A 25269-nucleotide genomic window follows, 5' to 3' on the forward strand; every position below is an offset into this window, starting at 1 on the left:
GCTTTTCTGCATTGAAGTTGCAGCTCCTCCGGGTCAAATGGCTACAAATAGGAGTAGAATAATTTGCTCTCCGAAGAGACTGTAAATGCTGTCTCAATATAGAGATCTGCTTTTATTTAGCCTTATGTTTCCAGGACAGCTCTTCTATTGCCTGAGGGGCAGCAGGTTGTGTCAGAAGGAAAGTGCTTTGCAAGCAGATCCAGGTAGCTGAGGCCACCATGCTGCCAATTACCTGATCCAGGAAAGGAGAAGTTTACTACTCCTGAAAACATACTAAGAATCAAAGTTAGCAAAGGAATTGGTCAGCAGCAAAGCAAACCACTGCTAACAGCTGCCACAGAAACAGGAGTTCTGGAGGCACGGACAACACAGGCTACATTGTGATGCTGAACTATCTCCAGAACTGTAGAAGGTAGGGGAACAGCCCAGATTTCACAGAATTGTGGGAGACACTAGGCTGCATAAATGAAATTTAGGAATTTCCTGGAGGAAAACCTTCTTTCTTTCAAACTACTTGAGAAGCAAGCAACAGTCAGGAAAAAACAACCCTGGGTAGAAAGCAGTAAACTACCACTGGGGGGAGGATTCAATATACTCATGTACAATTAAAAAAGGAACTCAACCATCTTAGCATGGAGACTGACCACATGCCATCTTGAAGCAGAGTTCCAGCAGCCTTCAGAAATGGCATAGAAGAGGGAAGGAGAGGTGCTGTACCTTCACACTCTCCTCAGAAAGCCAAACAAAAAATATTCTTTAACAATTAATAAAATCCTTAAAGCCAATGAAGAAGTTGAGATACAATTAGTTAAATCTTTCTGGCAGGCAGCCAGCCAGAGAAGGGGACATGGACAAGATCCTGTGAAAGTGCTACGAAGGGAGATCTGGAGTCTGCTGTCTGTGCTGCTTGGAGGCTGGAAATTCTGGAGAGTTCTTTGACGGGTAGTCGACCAAGCCCTGGCTCAGAGGAAAGATCTGTACTTCCTTCAATTGCCATGGAGACTGGCAAAGCCATTGTAGAGTGATATGGAAGGGACTAAAATCATTTTTAGAGATGAGAAACTCTAAAGTCCTCAACTCCCAATAACCTGCTCTAACCACTACACCCTGCTGCCTCCGTTACAGGGCTTAGACTATACCTACATTGCACTTTCATCAGTAAAACTTTTGTCAGTTTGGGTGTGGGGAGAACAAAACAAAACAAAACCACACACCACACGCTGACAGACAAAAGTTTTACCAATGAAAAGTGCTGGTGTCAACAATGCTTTGTCGGGCTGGGGAGAGCTCTCCAACCAACAAAGCTACCACCCTTCATTGGGGGTCATTTTATTTTGCAGTGTAGACATAGCCTTAGGCAGTGTGGCATAATGGATAGAGCACAAAGTTCTCTGCCCACAACACTCATCCTCGTCCCACAACCACTGAAGTGCTCCATTCCAGCTGCCTTCCTTCCCTGGAGATCATTCCATCTCCAGTCCCCCTGAATGATCATCACACATTCCAAAAGTAATTCACTTCGTCCTGCAAGTTAGCTTCCAGCCCAGGGTCAGGTACAGAACAACAGCAAGGCAGATTATGTAGAGGGTACAATCCAAAGAGAAAGATTTTGTGAAGAATTTCCTAAAACCAGAGTGTCACAATCTGCCTTGCTGCTGGAAACATTCATCCTCCTGCACTAAGCAACTCATATCTGCCCCATGGAAAACCTTCAGAAACAATTTGCTAAGGGTTAGAAAGGGATACTATTTGGTTACACATTCACAACTTCCAATAATGTCACTGATGTTGCATTCTTGTAACGGAGTGCAGGATTTAGCTCAATATTAATGAAGTTAGTACAGTTCAAGAAACAAAAACACAAAGATTTTTCATAATGTTAAAGATGCTGGATGCTAAACATTTCGAGATAGCCTATGATCAGACTTCTGAACTGACTTTTTGCCTGTATACCATGAAGTGTGGTGCTTATAGCAGTAGCTGTACAGTGTAAGCATACAACAAGGATGAGAATGTCTTTTGGCTACATTTCAGTTAATGCAGCACTTGAAGTTCGGAACACTTTGCATACAGTTGGAAGAGCCCTTTTCAAGACTACATACCATTGCCTATACTCTAAGTTATACAAGGTTGATAAGGAAAAGCCATAAGAATTTTAACTTTAAACAATTTAACTATATTGCAAATATGGGCTACAAACATCAAAATAAAAAACAACAGTATTTTGAAGGCAGGATAGCGTGACGATAAAGGGAAGTATGCAAGCAAAGTTTACCTTCTCTGTGTTAAGAAAACACACAGGATTGTTTGGCTCAAATGTTTCTTTCAACCATGTTTCTGAAGAATCTGCAAATAATTCCAGCTCCAACTTCAAGTTTTTTAAGTTTGGCAGGATAACAGTGGCTTTTGACACTTTCTCTGAGCCACATTCCAGTTTGCCTTCATACACCAACTTGTTACTTAATGACATAATTTTACTATGGAGTTTAAAAACAAAAAGCAGTTTCATGTCTTATAGATTGAAATTTACATTAAAAAAATCACTAGTAACTGACATAAATAGTTGTCAATACCTATTCATTCTGTACTGCACAGTTAACTGGACAACAGCATTCTTGTTTTGTTCCAGTCTCTTAAACAAACTTTCACTCATGCCAAGATCTCTGTTACAAAATCAGATGTGCAAGTCAGTGCCTTGAAAGTCCACTTGTTGTCCAAACACCACACACATTTTATGTTTTTCCAGTAGCATTTTATCTTACCTTGCTTCTGTGTGGTGTACAAGTGGAGGTAGCTGTTGATGGTCCCCTACCAGCACAAACCTATGTGAATAGAAGAGTGGCCCCAGGCAGATTGGCTGGCTTATTTGAGAAGCCTCATCCACTATGCAGAAGTCAAACAGTTTCCGAGCAAAAATTGGATGGTTTACTCCCATGCACGTTGTTGCAACTACTGGCTGAAAATTTGGACATATCTTACAGATAAAAAGGCATTTTCTTCCCCATTCCCATTTCATATTTTAAATACAATTTCTACATTAATAAGTCTGTGACCTCTAATCAAATAAAGCTACATTTAAAAAAAAAAAAAAAAAGTAAAATATAATCCAAAAACTTTACAATATGCTGCTTTAGTTCCGGAATATAGAGACTAGCATACAGTTCATGATTCATTCCTGCCAAGTGTTTAGGATGCTATTTTTAAAGTTAAATTTAATTAACAAATATGGAGCTTAGACTATACCTAGTGCTGGACTGACTGCCCTGGAGACTGGTGTCTGTGACAGAGATCACTTGGTGTTAACTGGCAGGAGGTACAGGGGTGCATAGTTTGTTCAGGGATCCCCTGAGTCAGATATCTGCATAATAGTTGACCAACAGGTGGCATCGGAGATCTTTTGTTGAGCAAGTTGGTGGTCACAAACATTGACAAAATATATGTATGGCTAATATTTAAGGAGTTTGATATCTATCCTGAAAACAATGCTCTTAAAGTTGTAGAGCTAAGGCAGGTCACCAGGCAATGACTACCTCAGAGATATTCCCTTCAGGCAGAAGACAAAAGACATCCATCTCACTGTCTGGCCACTTGACTATTATATACCTACAGTACACTGTATGCCTATTTGCATATTGAGCAAGAGGCGCATTGAGATATTGTGAATTTTACAAGAGGAAATCTATAGGAAGAAAAACAGTAATGGGGCGTCCTGCTTATGAATCAAGACAAAAGATTGATCCTGTATAACTTGGAGTGCAACCCAAGACACTGAATCTTTCATCTATGAGGCAAACTTATAGCAGGATTGTCTCATGAAACAAGGGTCACAGCCAGCTGGCTATGTAACGCTGCAAGGATTTTGGGTGAGCGATAGCCTCATATCTAGTAGAGTATCTTGTTAATCAAGTCTAGGCTCAGAATGTATGTTATTTTTTTATGTAACCATTTGTTTCCAAAATTTCTGCTTCCTATTACTTTAATTGCTATGCTTTGTGAAATAAACAGATTTATTTACCATTAAATCAAACGTAAGTGCTGTTTGTTAAGCAGAGCAGTAATCTGAGGTAAGAACTGGTAAATTGGGGTGTACTGTTTCTTTGGAATATGCTGCAAGTGTCCAATGGACCAGGGGCCAAACATTCTAAGGACACACTCGGAGGGCTTGATAGTGGGGCCTCAAGGGGAGTGTTTCTGTTGCCAGTGGCTTGGGGGGAAGGGAGTGCTGATCCATGGCAGGCACAAACAAGACTTCTTCACACTAAGGGCAGGTGGTAGCAAAGTGCATCAAGTCTGGGTACCTCCAGGAAGTGTCAGTATCCCTGTTCTCTAGATTATATACAGACATGGTGATGGCAGTGCAATCTTCCTCACCCCAACTCACGTGCCTTAACTGAATGCTGACTGAAGTGATCAAAGATAAAAACGTAAGCCACTTCCCATATCAATTCAGTCCTCTGCTTCCTCGCAGAGCCTACCAACAAGACAACTAATGGAGTTTTTTGTGATGTAAACACTTCCTGTAAGCTCTCTGGGGCAATGACAGTCCTAGTGGTACGTAAGTGTATATATATTTATTGTATTAGTCTAACACAATGGGGTCGCAGTCAAAGATCTTCAGGCACTACTATTCTACAAATAGGACATCAAATAGAAGCAAACCATGACTAACCAGCTCATTTCATTTCACACGAGCAAGAGAAATGCCCCCTTTTTCACACACACCCCCCAAAAAAACCCCCACTCAGATGGTAACCTGATTCACAACAGACAATGGCCAAACTTGAATTAGTGACAGAAATTGAGGATCTCATTTCTGATCACTGAGCCACGCAGACACTTCTGAGGTAAGTTTGGTCTCTGTACAGCATTTGTACATTTAAAGGGTACAAATTATATTTGTATACACTCATTTATATTACCCTGAATACATTGCAGGACTACTGAACATTATTCTTCTTACTTGATTGTTATAGAGTTCCTCCAAATGAGTTATAGATTTAATTGATTTGGATCTGCAAATTTCTTCCTCTGTAAACTTCCGTATGTCTGGATGAACCTTCTGAGCTCGCCCCAAGCGCAAAAATCCTACTTTAAACCTGGCTAACTTCAGCAGGATGTTGTCAACAGCAGTGTGTGTAAAACTTGTCAGCAGAACGCTGAAGCCACAGGCATAAAGAATTCTTACCTAAAATAGGAGTAGTAGCAAGGAGAGAAAAAAGAAAAAACCCAGATATTATCATGAACATAGGAATCAGTAATTCCTTTCTAAAAAGGATAAATTAGTCTACATTTTTCTAAATTGGTGTTGGACCTAGGAAGCCAAAAAGTCAGATGAGGGGACAACTCTCGGTCTCTAACCAGTGCAGCACAATTTGTACGGGATAAGCTTCACCAGTGTAAATCAGGCCAACATTAGGAGTTTGCACTAATACAGGTACGCCAGCACTTAATATCCCAGTGCAGACAAACCTTGGGTCTCACACCAGAACTACTGCTAATGAAGTGCTTGTTTCCAAACCTCAGATCTGCTTCAAAATTGGAAGATTTTATTGTAGTCTGGTGCCAAAGTATTTTAACACCATTAAAACATTGTAAAGTGATCAATGTCATCACCCACCTCCAGGGGTAATGAAAAAAACCACATACACACACCCCCACGCCCCACTGGACCTGAAGGATACATTTTGTCATTGGATGACAATATAATAACTAATTAGGATAACTAATGCTCATGTTCTTTATCATAAAGCTGGCTCCATATTTATTTCAATGTAAATGACACAGACAGCAGTCCTGTATAAGCCTTAATTGTGAAGAGGACACCTCATATACAGCTTATTTGATGTTTGCCCTCCAAGCTTTTAAATTAACAATTTACTTCTAACATTAGGTCACATTATGGTCTTACTAGAGCACATATTGTAGTAGTTTTTCCTGTTCCAGGCATACCCACAATGAGAGTGTAATCTTTTGAAAGTAGCACTTGTTTCATTGCCTGTTTCTGAGGCTTATTCAGACCTTTAATTAGAAAAAGAAAAAAGTTAAATACCTGTAGTTAATCCTATATGCAACCTGAACTAGATAAAAATTTTCAGATAAAAATATTTCTAGATAAAAAGATGCAGGCCAGAGCATCTTGCTATTTAAGTGAGACATTAGAACAGGGTTCACTTTCCCAGTAGAGAACAGATGCAAGCTCCCCAGCTTAAGTTAAAACTCAGGCTTTGCCTACACTGGAACTTTATCAGCAAAACTTTTGTTGTTCAGGGGTGTTAAACAAAAAAAACAAACCCCCAAATGACAAAAGTTTTACCAACGAAAAGTGCCAGTGTGAACAGCGCTTTGTCAGCAGGAGCGCTCTCCTGCTGTCGCTCATCCGGGGAAAGGGGAGTGGGGGGGTCCAAGTTGTTTTGTTTTTTTTTCCAGCAAGAGAGCTTTCTCCTTCTACAAACAGCTACACTGCACACCTTTTAGCGGCACAGCTATAGTGGCACAGCCCTGTCTCTAAAAGCACGGTAGTGTAGACAAAGCCTCAGTTGAAAGAGATAAGCAGGAAGAAATGTTTAAACTAATAGGTACATGTTACAAGTGCACTTTCTACTAGAAGTCATGATCTTCAACCTTTATCTGTGTGTTTTGCAGTCTTAGAGTCACTTTTTACCCATTACTACTTTTGAATTCTCAAGTACACACAGCTCTTCTTCCTTCTGTTCCCCCTACCCCTTTTGCCGTCAGCCAGGAGGCTGTACCCATTCTTATCTGATGCAGACCTTACACAACAATTTTTTTAGCCTCTAGACTAGATTACTACAAGGTACTGCATCTAGGGCTACGCCTGAAAAACACCTGGACACTACAGATAATGGAGGGAGGGGGGCGCGGGCGGACAGACTGCTATAAGTACATAACACTACCTCAGTGTTTCACAGTGGCTACATAATTTGCTTCCAGTGCTGGTTAGGATCTAGAACAGGGGCGGGCAAACTTTTTGGCCTGAAGGCCACATTGGGTTTCCAAGACATGTGGAGGGCTGGTTAAGGGAGGCTGTGTCTCCCCAAACAGCCAGGCATGCCCCCCCCCCCGCAGAACTCCTACTCCATCCACCACCCCCTGCTCCCTGACTACCCCCCTGGGATTCCTACCCCATCCACCACCCCCTGCTCCCTGTCCTCTGACCACCCCCGGAAACCCCACCACAACTTCCCTCCTGCCACCCCTTCTCCCTGTCCCGACTGCCCCCACCCCTGGACCCCTGCCTCATCCAACCCTCCTGTTCCCCACCCTCTGACCGCCCCAACCCCTATCCACCCTCCCGCCCCCTGACCACCACCCCCAACTCCCCTGCCCCCTTACCATGCTGCCTGGAGCGCCGGTGGCTGACAGCACTACAGTCACGCTGCCCAGAGCGCCAGGTCAGGCCGCGGCTCTGCAACTGAATTGCCCGGCCGCCCAGTGCATTGCGCCAGCAGCGCGCTGAGGCCGTGGGGGCGGGGAGACACCGGGGTAGGTGCCGGGGGCTAGCCTCCTGGGCCAGGAGCTCAGGGGCTGGGCAGGAGGGTCCCGCGGGCCGGACGTGACCCACGAGCCATAGTTTGCCCACCTCTGCGCTAGAAAGCCTGAGATGATTCTCTCTCTCTGCCGCCCCCTATAAAAATTAGAATCTACAGGGTCATTTTTAAAAAGAAAAGGAGGACTTGTGGCACCTTAGAGACTAATCAATTTATTTAAACATAAGCTTTCGTGAGCTACAGTGAACTGTACAGTGAAGGTGCCACAAGTACTTCTTTTCTTTTTGTGAATACAGACTAACACGGCTGCTACTCTGAAGGGTCATTTTTGTTGTTTGTTCTCACAGTTAACACCCTTTTACCAACCCATAGAATGTTTTAGTGAAAGGTAAATCTCTCTTGAGCCTGCTCCCTCCAATAGTCAGTAAGAGGAAGAAACTAAAGAGCTTAAATGCACAAGAAATGCATACCTTTTTACTGGTTTAGGACTAATTTAATAGTAGAAATAAGGGGAAGTTGGAGTTGCTCAGATCTGAACCTTAAAGTGGAAAGGCTCACATTTTACTGATGTAAGGTGCCAGGTGCTTTGCAATTGAGGTGTATATTTCTAAACAGATTAATTATATCAGTCAATGCATATAAGAATTCCCACAAAAAATAAAGAATAATTTAAGCTGCTATGAGTTAAATATAATTTGTACCCTTTAAAATGTTTGCAACAGTTTCCTTTGCTTCAGGAGGAAGAACAGAGCTCAAGTGCTGGATGAACTGTGGTTTGTGGAAGTCAATTATTAAGTTACGAAGCTTTTCACTAGGGAGAAAAAAAGGAATTAGACAACATTACTATCAGTGAGAACATTTATACAATCACTAAACAAGATCTGAAAACAATTCAATTCTACAAACCTGGCAGAAGAATTCTCCATCAGTTTAGAAAGATTTCTTAAGGGGGCATCAATACCAGAAATTCCTTCTTCATGATCTAACCTAAATATAGTGTCCTTAGGGAGTTTAGATAAGTTCCTGAAAGACATAAGAATAATAAGCAGGAATACAATTGCCTTTGCTTCCACATCTGCTTATTAACATCCTACAGCATTGTTGTTAGTAACGTTGCCTGACGTATACAGGTAGCCTGAAACAATAGCTCCAAGAAGGAATAAAACTACCCCTATTCATGTCAGCAAGGTGATGACTGCATTTCACTGGTGATGAAAGCATTCAAGCAAGGGTGCTGGAACTAGGAGTACTGGAGATGTGGCAGCACCTTCTGGCTTGAAGTGGTTTCCATCATATATAGAGTCTATAGTTTCGTTCAATGGCTTTCAGCATTCCCACTATACAAATTATTCCAACACCACTGCATTCAAGGAAGAAAGGATGATAATAATATAAAGATCCACAGAGTCTATGAATAGCATTTCATTTTGCTGTCATAAATAGATGGAGCTTGGAAACATGCTGTAATATTTTGCTTATTAGCTAACAGCCTAGGTAATTGGTGGACAACTCCCTGGGAAAAACACAACGCACACATGTTCTGAGGCCTAGCCCAAGTTTTGCTATTTGAATTTAGTGTGGGGCTTTTGCTTTTTTATGATGGTGGACATTAACAAAAAGTGTGCTTAATTTTATATTGTAAAAAAAGGACACACACACACACACTTCCTTTCGAACAGCCATATTTTTCTGATTGTATTACCTGTCCAATAAACAGGAAATACTTGTCACGTTGACCTCTTTAACATAGCCAGCAGACAAGCCAAGTAATGTCTTCTCTCCACTCACAACAACTCTATCTCCTACCAACAGGTTTGTTCCAGGCATGGTACCATTTTTACGCTGGAAATAATGTAGATATTGTCCATCAGAAACTTCCTGCACATGTTCAACTCTGATCACATTTCCAATGCAGTCTCCAGCCTTTTCTCTATGAACACATTAAAAGTAAAAGTGTAAGCTGCCTTGAGTAATTTTCTAGAAGTAGCTTTTTATCAGTTTAAGATTTAATAGTAATTCATTTTAGGTCTTAGAGTAGTTTTTTTTCACTATATTGGCTGTCTTTTTCTTCCCAAGATAAATGTACTAGCTACATTCCAAAGCCCTGATCAATTCAAGACTGGATATCTTTCTAAAATATATATTCTATCACAACCATAAGTTATGGGATCAAAGCAGGAATTAATTGGTGAAATTCTATGGTGTGTGTTATGCAGCTCAGTCTAGATCATAATTGTCTCTTCTAGCCTTAAAAAGAAAAGAAATCTATGAATACTATACATTTCTATCCTACCCTATCAGATGTTGTTTCCCAAAAGGGAAAGCGATAAAACTGGAAGCAAGCATATGTGGGCTTCAAAACAAAAGTACATTGCTTGTTTTGTGAAACTCCCAGATAAGTGGTCTACAGATTCTCAACACAGTGGAGATTACTCAAGATAAGTCAAAGTATTAAATTCTGAAACAAAAAAGGTTGAATTGCACTATAATGTAAGTTCGGTTTTTAGCGCTTCAGTAGTACAACTGAAATCTTACTGCCCATGCTTCACTGAAACAATCTCTTACTGCATTTCACCAATAAAGTTATGCATGGCTGCTAGTGAGATTTTAATAGGAAATGATGCACTACCATGAACCCTCAGTCCACTTTCAGCCACCTATGGAGCAGCCTGTACCAGCAATATGGCACGGAACAGAATACAGCCTGTCAAGAGCCTTGATTCAGAGGGGCAGCGCAAGGCGCTGGGGCGGCAGACAACATCCAGCTGCACACATAAGGGAGGTGAGGCTAGTAAAAGTATTGTGATCTTATTTTATAAGAATGAAGATAAGGCACAATTTATCATCATCTTCCTGGGTCCTTTTATGGTTCCCCTCCTTCCCCCAAGAAGGTACCTAACCGGTTGGTGATACCATACCACCAGATGTACTAGCCCAATGCTTTTGATAGACACCCCCACACACACGAACTAGCACTTCCTGCTATCTCAAGTAACTGTTTAATCAGAATATTTACCCAAGGATTGAAAGAAAGATCTTGTCTCTTGCAGGAGACACAATGAGTTACAAGAAACCAAGCAGGTAAGAGCTGTCCACAGACAATGCCCTCACTTCCATCTTACCTTTCTGAAGCAGGCATCAGCCATATATTTTTACGTCCCTTTTTGCCCTCTCCACACTGTGACTCCAAGGTTAACATCAGATACCACAGGCTGAAATACTGTAAGTGAGACAGTTTCAGATGCTGGGTCTCTTTTTCAATAATGGGTACCACAGCAAGAGGAATAAGGACATTGTCCATCTGTTGCTCTACAGCTCTAAAAATAGACACAAGCATCAAGTTAAAAAAAGGAAAAGTCATCTTCTTTTAAGACTACATATGCTTACTAAATTCCATAAGGTAAAATACAAAAGCTAAATGAAAATATCTATTTGAACAAATCAAACCTAGGGGAAAAGCATCCTATTCCAAATCTTTACATGTGAGCATGAAATTCCAAATACAGAACCTGTTCCTACACCCCTTATTTACATTAGTACTTTCATATTAGTGACTGGATGTCCCCGGTAATAATTTGGAGTGTCCACAGATGAAAAGTTCACTGTTTTTTTGGTTTTTTTCCAAATAATTCAAGCATAATATTCTCTGTCCTCTACATAAAGAATGCTATCTCTATTTACAAAATGAGCCATGGCTGTGTAAAGATTCTGAAGACTATATTTATCAATATAGCATCATTTTGTCTTATGAATGCTAAATCCCCTTATCTTATTTAATGTACATATATACTTACATAGCATACATAATGGACTCACCCCAACAACTGTTTCAAGTGCAATACCTGTAGACTTTTTGGTATAGTGTCATGTATGAAAACAACACTTCTGAAAGGAAACAATTTTTAACCTAACTAAAAACTTCAGGCAGCTTTAAGATGGTCTTTTTTGGAGGACACTACAAGACTGGACTTTAAAAAGGAAAATATCACAGGGGCACAGGTGATTTAAATTTAGAAAACAGTATGGAGGCAAGTGGGCCCAGATCTCCCCACCATATAATTTTAGGCATACAATTTTGGCCACTATGTTTAGGGGTAATCTCCTTTTACTCCTCCTACTCTCTTACACCCAACACTTATAAATGATGTAAATAATCTGAATTTTTTAAATATGATATACAAATGAATTACTGTATTATAATTAATAAAAGTTAATTTATTGAAAACCCATTTAATATCTTTGAGACTGCCTTTAATTGTATTCTTTTATCATGATAAAACAAAAATATAAAGTTCAATATCGTTGGACAGGCAAAAGAAAAATCAAAGTTTGTTATTAAAAATTCAACTTTTAAAACTAAGTGCAGAAAAATTTCAGAAGTTGGATGCACTAAACAGTAACTAAGGGTCTGTCTATGTGGTAAATTTTTCGAGCATAGCTCTAGCAGAATAATTATATCAGTATAGTTATGGCAGCATAACTCTCTGTGTGGATGCCATTCTGGTGTAATTATTCCTCTTATAGCTATGATAGTCAATTCCCTGTGTAGGCAAGCCTTAAGAGAATCACAAATTTAGACCCCAACCCTGCAAAGGTTTGGGTATGAGACTTCAGTGGGACTACTCACAGAGTGTAAAGATAAATAGTTGGGTAAGCCTCTGTAGGAGCAGGTTCTTAAATTGTCAAGGCTGGGGAGGCATCAATGGAACAATGCTTATCTTTGGAGAAAGTCATTGCATACCAAGGGCAAGTGTTAATCAACACTGTGAAATCACCACAGAAAATCCAAAACTTTTTTTTTTTTTTTTTAAACAAATTAAGTGTTTACTATCCAAAGTCTGAAAGTTTCTTTTACCTGCTATAAAGAAAGCAGTTGTGCATTTGTGAGCAATATTTACAGGCCCGACTATCATCAATTACAGGAGGCAAAGAGGCAAGTTGTGTTTGCTTATTTCCTAGGGCAGATTTACACATACTGTGGAATAAGTAAGAGGCCAGTTGATTTCTTAGCTTTAGTAATTCTGTAAAGGAAAAAAAGAAAAGAAATGTGAACTAGTCTTTCAGAGTTAGAAACAGGAAAAAAGTGAATATTTATTAATTGATTTGGGGCTCCAAGCAATGGGCACGTACACAGCACAAACAGTATTCATCATAAAGATATTTTTGGTGTAGTGTACATTTTTTTATATCCAAAATTATTCCAGGAAGATTAAGCATTCTTGTCAAAACAAAGAACTTATCTCAACACTGTTTACTAGTTCCTGGAAGTGGTACATCAACCAGTATAAATATTTTCAAGAGAGAACAATGTAGTAACCGTTAATGTGGAAAAAAACTCTTAGAATTTACAATAGTTAAGCACTGTTTCTGGGAAAAACCACCTCTCCTATCCATTCGATTGCCAGACACAGGATACATAGTGCCAGTTTTAAGGTAAAGAAGAAATCCAGCTTCAGGATCCGCTCTTCGTTCTTGGTTCAACAAGGTGTACAGAACAACCTGAAGACATTTAAAAAAATGTATTGAAGTGTATTTTGATATTTACCTAAATTGCATAAGTCATATGAATATGTTAAGGTTGTACAGATAAGCAGCCTTATCATTGCCAACAAGATTACAAAGAATAAATGCTTGTCATCTAATTGATGTTTTTCCATTAAAGATTTCTTCCATAAGAAAAATCTCTAAAAAAGTTTAAATTTGAGAATTGCTTATTTAGTTGGCGATGCAGGAAGTAAATACCCATAACTCTGCCACCTCTACAATATTATACCTCCCCATCTCTGGACCCTGAAGAGGCCTCTCTGAGGTATTAGCTACGGAGGAATGAATAGTTACCCATCCAGCCCTGCAGAAATCTCTTGAAAGATAACACAATTTCAAGCTAATATTCTCTCTTCCCTAGAGCCTTTGCGGGAGGTTTTGCAGATCAAAGATACAATCTCCACACAACGATCCTGGTTTCTTCCCTTGGGGCTACTCATTGAGATTACCTCCTCGCTCCCTTATGGAAATCCGAACCTTTGCTTGAAGGTGGTAGTTTGTAAACACTTCCACATTCCTCAATTCCTCATTCATAAATACAGGTTTGAGATCATGATAAGCCATCCATAATACCTAATTATATTACATATAAACTGGTTCAGCCATCATTTATTAGATGAAGTGCAAACAAGTATATGACAATTGTGTATGCTGAACATTTAAACATTTCTACCTGACTTCTGTGTTCTATGGAGTTAGATTCCTTGCCAGTTTTAAGCTCCAGTGGCATTATTTTATATTGCGTTCCAGACTTGCGATGTATTTTCACACCAACTGTAACATCAATCTTGCCCTTTAATCCAAACCTGGGAGACCAGATATTCTCTTCAATATCCAGGAACTCTGCAACTTCAATATTACAAGATAAATCTTCTATTTTTCCATCACTTGGTCTACGAGGAAAGCAAAACAAATTTAAAAAAAAACAAATAACTTTATCACCTGAAGAGTTACAAGACTACTTTAGAAACAGATATAAGCTGCTGCATTTCTCTAAACAGGTACCCATGAGAATTCCAAAGATTTAAATCTTCACAGGGAACTTATTAGTGTGCCTGCACTGCAGTGGCAAAAAGATCTGTGTGTGTAATATTAGCCATTAATTTAAGATAGTTAGAATGTTACGGCCCGCTCAAGCAAACTTTCTATATATGGATCAGGCCTCAACTCAAAAGGCTACCTTAAACTGTACACTGATATGGTAATTTCTCAGTCTGAAGAAGTTATATTTTTAAAAATTATATTTAAATGTTTGTTACAGATGTGCAAAAACTTAATTTAAAGTGTCATGAATTCCTTCTGAAGAACATGCCTTATTTGATCTTCAAAATATTTAACCTTTTTAAAAGTTACCTTGAAGTTAATACTGTTTAAAAAGCACTTTTATTCCTCAACCGTGCCAATTTAACTATGAAGGAAATAGAGGACCAGGTGACTGGCCTTTACATCCATGGGAGCAGGCAGCTAAATGGCAGAGAAGCATGGACAGGAAGAAAACTTTGCAATGAGCAAGTATGATGAAAGCCAGATTTTTAATCTTAACTATATATATTTTTATAGCTTAGTCAATTGATTAAATAAGCTAGTTCTTCCAGTGCCAAAATTTCTACTCTGTGAATTGATTAACACTGACTACTGTGACTAGAATCTTTTTAAGAACAAAAGGTGTTATTTCTACAAGATCCATTCTCCATCACCACGGACACCTGTAATATTGTTTCCCAATCAATGCAGCTGCAGCTAAACAAGTAGCTCACTGTAGACCAAGTCATTCTTTGCTTAACAAGGCCAACTTTCTAGGCAGCAAGGCCATGAGTCAGCTCCACATCAATAAATGCAGAAAGGAATAAAAGGTTTTTGCTTTAAAATTCAGATGAACAAATTAATGAGACAAAGTAAAGTAATTTCACTAGTGACATCTTTGCTAGGTAACAATAAAACAGGTTTTTAATGTGCAAGTAATGGTTTCTTACAGTTTTATCTGCATTTTGTTGTGGTTAGCTTGACTAGGTTTGTGCATGAAGTCTTCTGCCCATTTAGAAATTGATGGAAGATATTCTTCTATCTCTTGCATGATTTCTTCTTGTTTCAGATTTAAGTAGTACCTGTACAAGTGAACCCATACACGTTAAGTACTACATAGAAAATAAGGAATAATATAGGGTGAAGGAGAATAGACTCTAAACTGAATATGCAATCTAGTTTACTGGGGCCTCCATCCTTCAAAGACTTACACAAGTGTTTAAACTTTCTGCATTGTGGGATTGCTCACTATATGAAGTTAAGAGTGTGCAATAATGGAGCATCTGAGACAATTAGTTATAAACCGCTATAAAAAGAAAAATTACTTAAGTCTCTGCTGAAAGATTTACACACAAATATTTGTGCACTCTGAAGTAGTTTACTAAATATTAGCCTCAGTTAAAAACAAAAGAAAAGGCTTCAAAGGGGACTATGAACATTTATGTGAACACAGGCACAGGATACTCCCCTATAATGTTAGGCAGCACATTTAGACTCATTTAGGAGTTTAGGACTAGATTAGTTGTATTCTGTATTATCAGGTCTAGATTTCAAACCTGACAGCCATTATCCTTAAGTTTATTTATGCATTAGAATTACTTAAATTGAATTACATGGTCTCAATTTTAATTCAAGCTCAGAGCGATAGGAGTGGCATTTTAGTTTATTTTAAAGAGATGACAAATTTAGACACTAAAAGAACTGAAGGAAAATACAAAAAAGATTAACAATCAAGAAACCTGCCACAATAGCTGCCAACAGAGCAAGTAGAAAACAAAAAATACCTTCAGATAAAATGAAATATTGCTGCTATGGTTAACTCGCATGGGAGAATAAGGCCCCAATCTGAGAATTGGGACAAATATATTTCTTATCAGTTCAATACATTTGAACTTCTAACTGTCCATGGACAAGTGACCATTAAAATTTTTCCTGCAGCCTGTGATTTACAAAGTACTTTCTGCACAACTCAAGTTCATAATTAGGGCTATGTTTTAGTCACAGGTATTTTTAAGAAAAGTCATGGATAGGTCATGGGCAGTAAATAAAAATTCACAGGCCTGTAACCTGTGTGAAAGTAGAATGATTTATATTGAAATTATAATTCATTAAAGAAATGCTGCTTGAAGAGTTTGTTGAAATATAGTTGTTAGGAAGAGAAACATTAAGGAGTGTGAGACAATGGGTCCTCAAACTAATTAACTTAGAGCTCCTACTGAGCTAGGAGATTGGTAAATGTTAGTATGCAAATAAGATATGTATGTATATTTGTCAGTTTCTGCTTCCTTTTGTCTCCTATGTTAAATTGGCTTTGGCTTCTGCATAAATAAGTTAGATTGAGCTTTTGCAGGGGGCTCATTTATATCTGGGTGCATTGGCAAAGCGCTTTGCTAATAAACAGAGTGGTCTGACAAATTATGTGAGTCCTGAATCTGACTTTGACACCTGTCCATGACTTTTACTAAAAATACCCCGACTAAAACTGGGGGAGAGGGGCCACAGGTGCTGGGGGCACAGGTGGTCGGGGGGTGCTGCAGGTGCTGGGGGGGTTGGTGGGGCTGGGGCAGGCTCTTTACCCAGCTCCAAGGAAGCAGCGGCCCCAGCTCTCTAGAGCTCCACGTGCTGCCTCCACTCCACCCCAAACCCCAGTTCTGCAGCTCCCATTGGCTCGGAACCACAGGGCAGCGCGCAGAGACTGCTCAAGCAGCAGCCAGTGCGACTGACCCAGGGGACTGCCCAAGCTGCTCAGGCAACTCCTGGGCCTGACACACAGGGCTGCTGCAGAAGTCACAGAATCCATGACTTCCATGACCTCTGTAACAAACACAGAGCCTTATTCATAATTGACGGACTTTGTAGCAAAGTTAATCAAAGTCTTGAGATTAGCATCATCACAAATCTGATGGCCTTCAGATCAAAATGTAGAGTTTTTTGTCGCTTTTGGCCACAAACACAAAATGGGAGTTTGGGAATTGAAGAGACAGATTTCTGTAACTGTTAGTGTTTCTAGTTAGAATCTAAGATTAGTGGTATAAAATAATTAGATTAGTACTCTAAAAAAAATTAGAGACCTCACTGCTTTGTCAGGTGAGAATTTTCTAGGGATCAGCACAGTATTTTTTTTAATTATTTGTGTCATGTTTAGCACAGATTTGCAAAACTTGTGACAATCTAATAGCCCAGGCCAAAAAAATCCACTTGCCCACCCTGCCAAAAGAATAATTTTCCTCACCTCTCTCGTGAGTGGCTATGGTTTTGTACATCTTATTCAGTTGCTGAATTCAATTTAAATGAAATATTTTACTCTCAGACAAGGAAGTGTCTTTATAAAAACCATGAATACTTTCTACAAACACAAAGATTATTTTGGTGGAATATTCTTGAATTAATAATCCTGCTTCTGAATATCCTGCACTTTAAAAGAGTTACTGCACCACAGACACTACACCTGGAAGACAAAATTATCGTCTTCTTCCATCCTTCAAATCTAGACACAGATATCTACAATGTCACTTACATTTCTTTTAGATACTTTGGTCCATGGACAATTCTGAAGGCAAGTTCTTGTAGTTTTTCTTGTGCAAAGTTATTTGTTACTCCTTGCTGGAAAATTTCATGAAGGATTGTACCAATCAGCATCTGCCGCGAACTGGACTCACAACTCTACAAGGGGAAAATAAATTAAAAAAAAAAAATCACAACAAGCACACCGCTCCCCCACGCAGGAAGCAGCAGGCTCATTCCAGCACCATGCTCATTCCAGCATGCATCGAATGCTGCTGCCAGCAGTAGGGACCAGCCTCTCCTCAGTCCACTGGAATGGGACCATGAATTCTCCCCACCTCTCTGCATTCAAATCAGGCTGCTTCCTCACCCATGCTGCCTAGGAGGCAATAGGGAGAGAACAGGAAGATTCTCCCTGCTTTTAGTTCCCGTGCCTGGATCCAACCCTGGTTTGCAGCAGCCCAAAGCTGCAATTACAGGTAAAGTCCTGCTCAGCCCTATACTCAGTACACAAGGAATTTTCCAGTGAACTTGGCTGCAAAGCTCCACAAAGTCTCCGATAACGTGCAAACTAAGATTTTTTCCAAAGGCTTATAACTTGGCCAAATTTCAGTAGATTTTCACATGGATGGCAAAAGGCACAACCCAGACAAATGCCACTATCTGCCAATTTTCATGTCCCTGCTCCAAAGCATGGACTTTTTTTTAAGTGATTTGTCACCAGTTTTAGGATGTTTTATATTCCATGGTTTCCGTACTCACCCTGAACTTTTCACTCAGTACTGCTTTTCTCATACATCGAATACTATTTGATACTGTAGTGCCAGAAAGCAGCAAATCTGGGTACAGAATTAGATATCCAGAGTCTCTATTTATTATCCAGGTACCAGAATGACAATCTCCTTCTAAGTGAATGATGTCTCCTGGAACTACTGGAACAGAATACCTATAAAGTAATTACAAATTGCAATAACCATTTGCAAGACATAAGGATATATTAGAAATGAAGTTCATATTCCAAAATCAGAGTAAACCATCCAATTTTTCAAAAAGTCAGCCTGGAAAAACCACTGAAAACAAATTAAATAAAAAGCAATTTACACTAGTAAAACAAGCATGATTTTCACTGACTGTTACAGAAACAGTATCTTAATATTTGAGAGAAAGCGTATTTCAAAACAAAAAAAAAAATTGCACAAATTTCTGTTACAGACAACACACATGTACTCAAATAATTCAAACCCCACCAAGAGCAGTCTCACAAACTAATCCAGTATGTTTTGCACTCAGATCTTGTACATGATCATGGACTTCGTACAGAACTGACTTTCTACTCATTTACAGTAACGTCAAATAGAATTCTGCAAGATTTTTATCAGTTCTATATAGCCTCATTTGTAAGCAGAATCTAAGATAATTTTTTAAGAAGAACTGCAGTAGTGACTTCAGAATAGAACAGAATCAGGAAGACATTCTACCAGATTATCCAATGTAATACAACAACTGAGAACAATTACTTGCCAGTGCCCCTTATAAAAGCAATCACACTCTGAAAGTGTCCCATCCCAACCAAGATTTTAATTCTCTACCACAAGTTATCCTCTTCTTGAAAGCCTGTCTTTAACTTATTTTAAGTGATTGCTTTTTGGCATTGCCCTATCTTCATATAACTGAAGTTTGCCAACTTTAGCATCTGGAGTAGAGCTCCCAAAAACTGAGCCCATGAAATCCAGGGGATAGGGATTCTGCATTAAACTAGTTCCGCTGTATTTTCCACTAAACAGCTACTCTCAAATTTAGTGATCTGAAATGAAACTCACTTTATGACACGGTTATTCTTACTGAGACTGTGTATCTTGAGAAACGTGCAACCTACATACTTTACAGAATCAGTGTTCCTGGAGGCCATGTCATCAGTTCAATTAGCACAAACTGCTGCAATTAGCACATAAAACAGCACATTTACAGTTTCACCATTTTGCATGTTTGTTAGAGTATTAAGCCATGACAAAATGATGTGAAGACTAGAAGACAATATAATTGACATTTGATACCAGCTGCTCTCAAGATTAATAAAAGACACTAACATGTTGATACCATATTAAGTCATATATTGAGTTGATATTATATTAATTGTATTAAGATAAAAAGAAAAGGAGTACTTGTGGCACCTTAGAGACTAACCAATTTATTTGAGCATGAGCTTTCGTGAGCTACAGCTCACTTCATCAGATGTTTACCGTGGAAACTGCAGCAGACTTTCCACGGTAAACATCTGATGAAGTGAGCTGTAGCTCACGAAAGCTCATGCTCAAATAAATTGGTTAGTCTCTAAGGTGCCACAAGTACTCCTTTTCTTTTTGCGAATACAGACTAACACGGCTGTTCCTCTGAAACCTGTATTAAGATAATATATTTGAATTTTGTTTTCATCTTTAAGATAGTGAAAAACTAGGGCTGTCGATTAATCGCTGTTAAGTCACGTGATTAACAAAAAATTGCTGTTAATCGCCATTTTAATTGCGCTATTAAATAGAATACCAATTGAAATTGATTAAATATTTTTGGAAGTTTTTGTACATTTTCAAGTATATTCATTTCAATCACAATACTGAATTCAAAGTGTACAGTGCTCACTTTACGGTGAAAATATTTGTAATAAAAATATAAAAATGGTAAAATAGTATTTTGTAGTTCACCTTATACTGCACTGTAGTGCAATCTCTTTATCATGAAAGATGAACTTACAAATTTAGAATTATGTACAAAAAATAACTGCATTCAAAAATAAAACAATGTAAAACTTTAGCGCCTACAAGTCCACACAGTCCTACTTCTTGTTCAGCCAATTGCTCAGACAAACAAGTTTGTTGACATTTGCAGGAGATAATACTGCCTGCTTCTTGCTTACAATGTCATCTGAAAGCGAGAACATGTGTTCGCATGGCACTGCTGTAGCTGGCATCGCAAGATATTTTCGTGCCAGATGCGCTAAAGATTCACAGGTTCTGTTCGATAACGATCCAAAGCAGTACGGACCAACGCATGTTTATTTTCATCATCGGAGTCAGATGTCACCAGCAGGTTGATTTTCTTCTTCGGTGGTTCAGGTTCCGTAGTTTCCGCTTCGGAGCGTGGCTCTTTTAAGATTTCTGTAAGTATGCGCCACACCTCATCCCTCAAATTTTGGAAGGCACTTCAGAGTCTTAATCCTTGGGTTGAATACTCTACCTATTTTTAGAAATCTCACACTGGTACCCGCTTTGTGTTTTGTCAAATCTGCAGTGAAAGCGTTCTTAAAATGACCAACATGTGCTGGGTCCGAGACTCCTATAACATGAAATATTGGCAAAAGACAGGTAAAACAGAGCAGGAGACATACAATTCTCCCCCAAGGAATTAACGCATTATATTTTTAACGAGTGTCATCAGCATGGAAGCAAGTCCTCTGGATTGGTGGCCGAAGCATGAAGGGGTATATGCACATTTAGCATATCTGGCATGTAAATACCTTGAAATGCCGGCTACAAAAGTGGCACGCGAAGGCCCATTCTCACTTTCAGATGACACTGTAAGCAAGAAGCGGGCAGCATTATCTCCTACAAATGTAAACAAACTTGTTTGTCTGAGCAATTGGCTGAACAAGAAGTAGGACTGCGAAGGCACTGAAGTTTTACATTTTTTTTTTGAATGCAGTTATTTTTTGTACATAATTTTACATTTCTAAGTTCATCTTTCATGATAAAGAGATTGCACTACAGTATTCATAGAATATCAGGGTTGGAAGGGACCTCAGGAGGTCATCTAGTCCAATCCCCTGCTCAAAGCAGGACCAATCCCCAGCCAGGGCTTTGTCAAGCCTGACCTTAAAAACTTCTAAAGAAGGGGATTCCACCACCTCCCTAGGTACGCATTCCAGTGCTTCACCACCCTCCTAGTGAAAAAGTTTTTTCTAATATCCACCCTAAACCTCCCCCACTGCAACTTGAGACCATTACTCCTTGTTCTGTCATCAGCTACCACTGAGAACAGTCTAGATCCATCCTCTTTGGAACCCCCTTTCAGGTAGTTGAAAGCAGCTATCAAATCCTCCCTCATTCTTCTCTTCCGCAGACTATACAATCCCAGTTCCCTCAGCCTCTCCTCATAAGTCATGTGTTCCAGACCCCTAATCATTTTTGTTGCCCTTCGCTGGACTCTTTCCAATTTATCCACATCCTTCTTGTAGTGTGGGGCCCAAAACCGGACACAGTACTCCAGATGAGGCCTCACCGATGTTGAATAGAGGGGAACAATCATATCCCTCGATCTGCTGACAATGCCCCTACTTATACACCCCATAATGCCATTAGCCTTCTTGGCAACAAGGGCACACTGTTGACCAATATCCAGTTTCTCGTCCACTAGGTCCTTTTCTGCAGGACAGCTGCCTAGCCATTCGGTCCCTAGCCTGTAGCGGTGCATGGGATTCTTCCGTCCTAAGTGCAAGACTCTGCACTTGTCCTTGTTGAACCTCATCAGATTTCTTTTGGCCCAATCCTCTAATTTGTCTGAGTCACTCTGTATCCTATCCCTACCCTCCAGCATACCTACCTCTCCTCCCAGTTTAGTGTCATCTGCAAACTTGCTGAGGGTACAGTCCACACCATCCTCCAGCTCATTAATGAAGATATTGAACAAAACCAGCTCCAGGACCGAACCTTGGGGCACTCCGCTTGATACCAGCTGCCAACTAGACATGGAGCCATTGATCACTACCCGTTGAGCCCGATAATCTAGCCAGCTTTCTATCCACCTTATCGTCCATTCATCCAGCCCATACTTCTTTAACTTGCTGACAAGAACACTGTGGGAGACAGTGTCAAAAGCTTTGCTAAAGACAGGGAAGAACACGTTCACTGCTTTCCCCTCATCCTCAGAGCCAGTTATCTCATCACAGAAAGCAATTAGATGCGTCAGGCATGACTTGCCCTTGGTGAATCCATGCTGACTCTTCCCTCTCCTCTAAGTGCGTCAGAATTGATTCCTTGAGGACCTGCTCCATGATTCTTCCAGGGACTGAGGTGAGGCTGACTGGCCTGTAGTTCCCTGGATCCTCCTCTTTCCCTTTTTAAAGATGGGCACTACATTAGCCTTTTTCCAGTCGTCTGGGACCTCCCCCGATCGCCATGGGTTTTCAAAGATAATGGCTAATGGCTCTGCAATCACATCCGCCAACTCCTCTGGCACTCTCGGATGCAGCGCATCCGGCCCCATGGACTTGTGCTCGTCCAGCTTTTCTAAATAGTCCCAAACCACTTCTTTCTCCACAGAGGGCTGGTCACCTCCTCCCCATGCTGTGCTGCCCCATGCAGTAGTCTGGGAGCTGACCTTGTTCGTGAAGACAGAGGCAAAAAAAGCATTGAGTACATTAGCTTTTTCCACATCCTCTGTCACTAGGTTGCCTCCCTCATTCAGTAAGGGGCCCACACGTTCCTTGACTTTCTTCTTGTTGCTAACATACTTGAAAAAACCCTTCTTGTTACTTTTAACATCTCTTGCTAGCTGCAACTCCAGATGTGATTTGGCCTTCCTGATTTCACTCCTGCATGCCTGAGCAATATTTTTATACTCTTCCCTGGTCATTTGTTCAATCTTCCACTTCTTGTAAGCTTCTTTTTTGTGTTTAAGATCAGCAAGAATTTCACTGTTAAGTCAAGCTGTCACCTGCCATATTTACTGTTCTTTCTACATATCAGGATGATTTGTTCCTGTAACCTCAATAAGGATTCTTTAAAATACAGCCAGCTCGCCTGGACTCCTTTCCCCCTCATGTTATTCTCCCAGGGGATCCTGCCAATCAGATCCCTGAGGTTGTCAAAGTCTGCTTTGCTGAAGTCCAGGGTCGTATTCTGCTGTTCTCCTTTCTTCCGTGTGTCAGATCCTGAACTCGACCATCTCATGGTCACTGCCTCCCAGGTTCCCCTCCACTTTTGCTTCCCCTGCTAATTCTTCCCAGTTTGTGAGCAGCAGGTCAAGAAGAGCTCTGCCCCTAGTTGGTTCCTCCAGCACTTGCACCAGGAAATTGTCCCCTACACTTTCCAAAAACTTCTTGGATTCTCTGTGAACTGCTGTATTGCTCTCCCAGCAGATATCAGGGTGATTGAAGTCTCCCATGAGAACCAGGGCATGCAAGCTAGAAACGTCCATTTTTACCGGAAGAAAGCCACATCTACCTCATCCCCCTGGTCTGGTGGTCTATATCAGACTCCCACCATGACATCACCCTTGTTGCTCAAACCTCTAAACTTAATCCAGAGACTCTCACGTTTTTCTGCAGTTTCATACCGGAGCTTGAGCAGTCATACTGCTCTCTTACATACAACGCAACTCCCCCACCTTTTCTGCCCTGCCTGTCCTTCCTGAACAGTTTATATCCATCCATGACAGTACTCCAGCCAGGTGAGTTATCCCACCAAGTCTCTGATATTCCAAATCACATCATATTGTATTGTATGAGGTGAACTGAAAAATACTATTTCTTTTGCTGTTTTACAGTGCAGAAAATTGTAATAAAAATAAATATAAAATTAGCACTATACACTTTGTATTCTGTGCTGTAATTGAAATATATTTGAAAAATGTAGAAAACATCCAAAAATATTTAAATAAATAATATTCTATTATTGTATAATCGTGCAATTAATTTTTGATCACTTGACAGCCCTATAAAAACCCCACCCAGAAGAGAGCATGCAGACAACTTAGTTCATAATAGAACACCATATCCCCTCACAGAAAATATTTATGTTTACATATCAGTTACCAGTCATTCCTTAGAATACACAGTTCTGTATCTTCAAGTGATTGAGAAGCCGTAATTGTCAGGTGTTTCTCAGGATCATCCTCATTTTTCTGTACTACATTGATTCTTAAGATACGGTATCTGTTGTTCAAACCTTTGCTGAGTGTTGTGTCACTTAAGTCAACTGCTCTCTTCTGAAAACTTAAGAAACAGTTACATTAATGCAACCAAATACACAGTGGTGTTTGGAGGTCACAGCCACTCCATATTTAAGACTGAAGTAAGCTTCCTAACGTAAAACAAGTTTTCATTCCTCTGCCATGTGTCATCCCAAGGTAGAGTTTTTCTGGGAAATCTGGCTGAAAATAGCAAAGGAGCTCTGGAGCCTACATCAACAATGCACTGCTCTAGAACAGTAGTTCTCAAACTGTGGGTTGGGTACAGTCACAAACCCATCTTAATGGGGTCACCAGGGCTGGTTTAGACTCGCCAGGCTGGGCCTGGACCTGAAGCCAGAGCCTGAGGGCTTCAGCATTAGGCAGCGGCAGGGCTCACTTTACAAGCCCTCTACCTGAAGCTAAAGCCCTTGGGCTTCAGCTTTGGACCCCCCCCCCCCCCACTCAGAGCAGTTCAGGCTTTGCCCCCTCTTGCCCCCCCAGGTGGTTGGCTCCAACTTTGGTCCCCCCTCCTGGGTCATGTAGTAATTTTTGTCCTCAGAAAGGGGGTCGCAGTGCAATGAAGTTTCAGAACCGCTGGTCTAGAAACTCCAAATTCAATTTGTTCCAAGGACGTTGTTGTTTTGTTTGAAAGAGACGCCTTCCCACCCACCCCAAAGACAGACCGGGGAGCTCTGCCCTGTGGCTCGCAGCCACCCTCCTCCTCAGTACAGAGACGCAGCCTGGAAGC

General features: G+C 40.3%; 1 protein-coding gene across 2 annotated transcripts in view; it reads right to left on the minus strand.

Annotated features, from left to right (window-relative positions):
• DNA2 (DNA replication helicase/nuclease 2) overlaps positions 1-25269 on the minus strand; it is a 34972-nt gene that overhangs the window by 9162 nt on the left and 541 nt on the right. For both annotated transcript variants that reach the window (XM_073353478.1, XM_073353477.1), the window contains exons 2-17: positions 24385-24564; positions 18342-18525; positions 17593-17738; positions 15026-15157; positions 13726-13945; positions 12890-13007; positions 12364-12529; positions 10631-10825; positions 9211-9438; positions 8415-8531; positions 8210-8319; positions 5909-6018; positions 4961-5185; positions 2763-2956; positions 2574-2663; positions 2276-2477 (exon numbers count right to left, since the gene is read on the minus strand). In XM_073353478.1, coding sequence (XP_073209579.1) covers positions 2276-2477; positions 2574-2663; positions 2763-2956; positions 4961-5185; positions 5909-6018; positions 8210-8319; positions 8415-8531; positions 9211-9438; positions 10631-10825; positions 12364-12529; positions 12890-13007; positions 13726-13945; positions 15026-15157; positions 17593-17738; positions 18342-18525; positions 24385-24564 — 2617 coding nt within the window. The remainder of the gene's footprint in view (positions 1-2275; positions 2478-2573; positions 2664-2762; positions 2957-4960; positions 5186-5908; positions 6019-8209; positions 8320-8414; positions 8532-9210; positions 9439-10630; positions 10826-12363; positions 12530-12889; positions 13008-13725; positions 13946-15025; positions 15158-17592; positions 17739-18341; positions 18526-24384; positions 24565-25269) is intronic.

This window comes from Lepidochelys kempii, chromosome 7 (assembly GCF_965140265.1).
Source record: "Lepidochelys kempii isolate rLepKem1 chromosome 7, rLepKem1.hap2, whole genome shotgun sequence".
Taxonomy (NCBI): Eukaryota; Metazoa; Chordata; order Testudines; family Cheloniidae; genus Lepidochelys; species Lepidochelys kempii.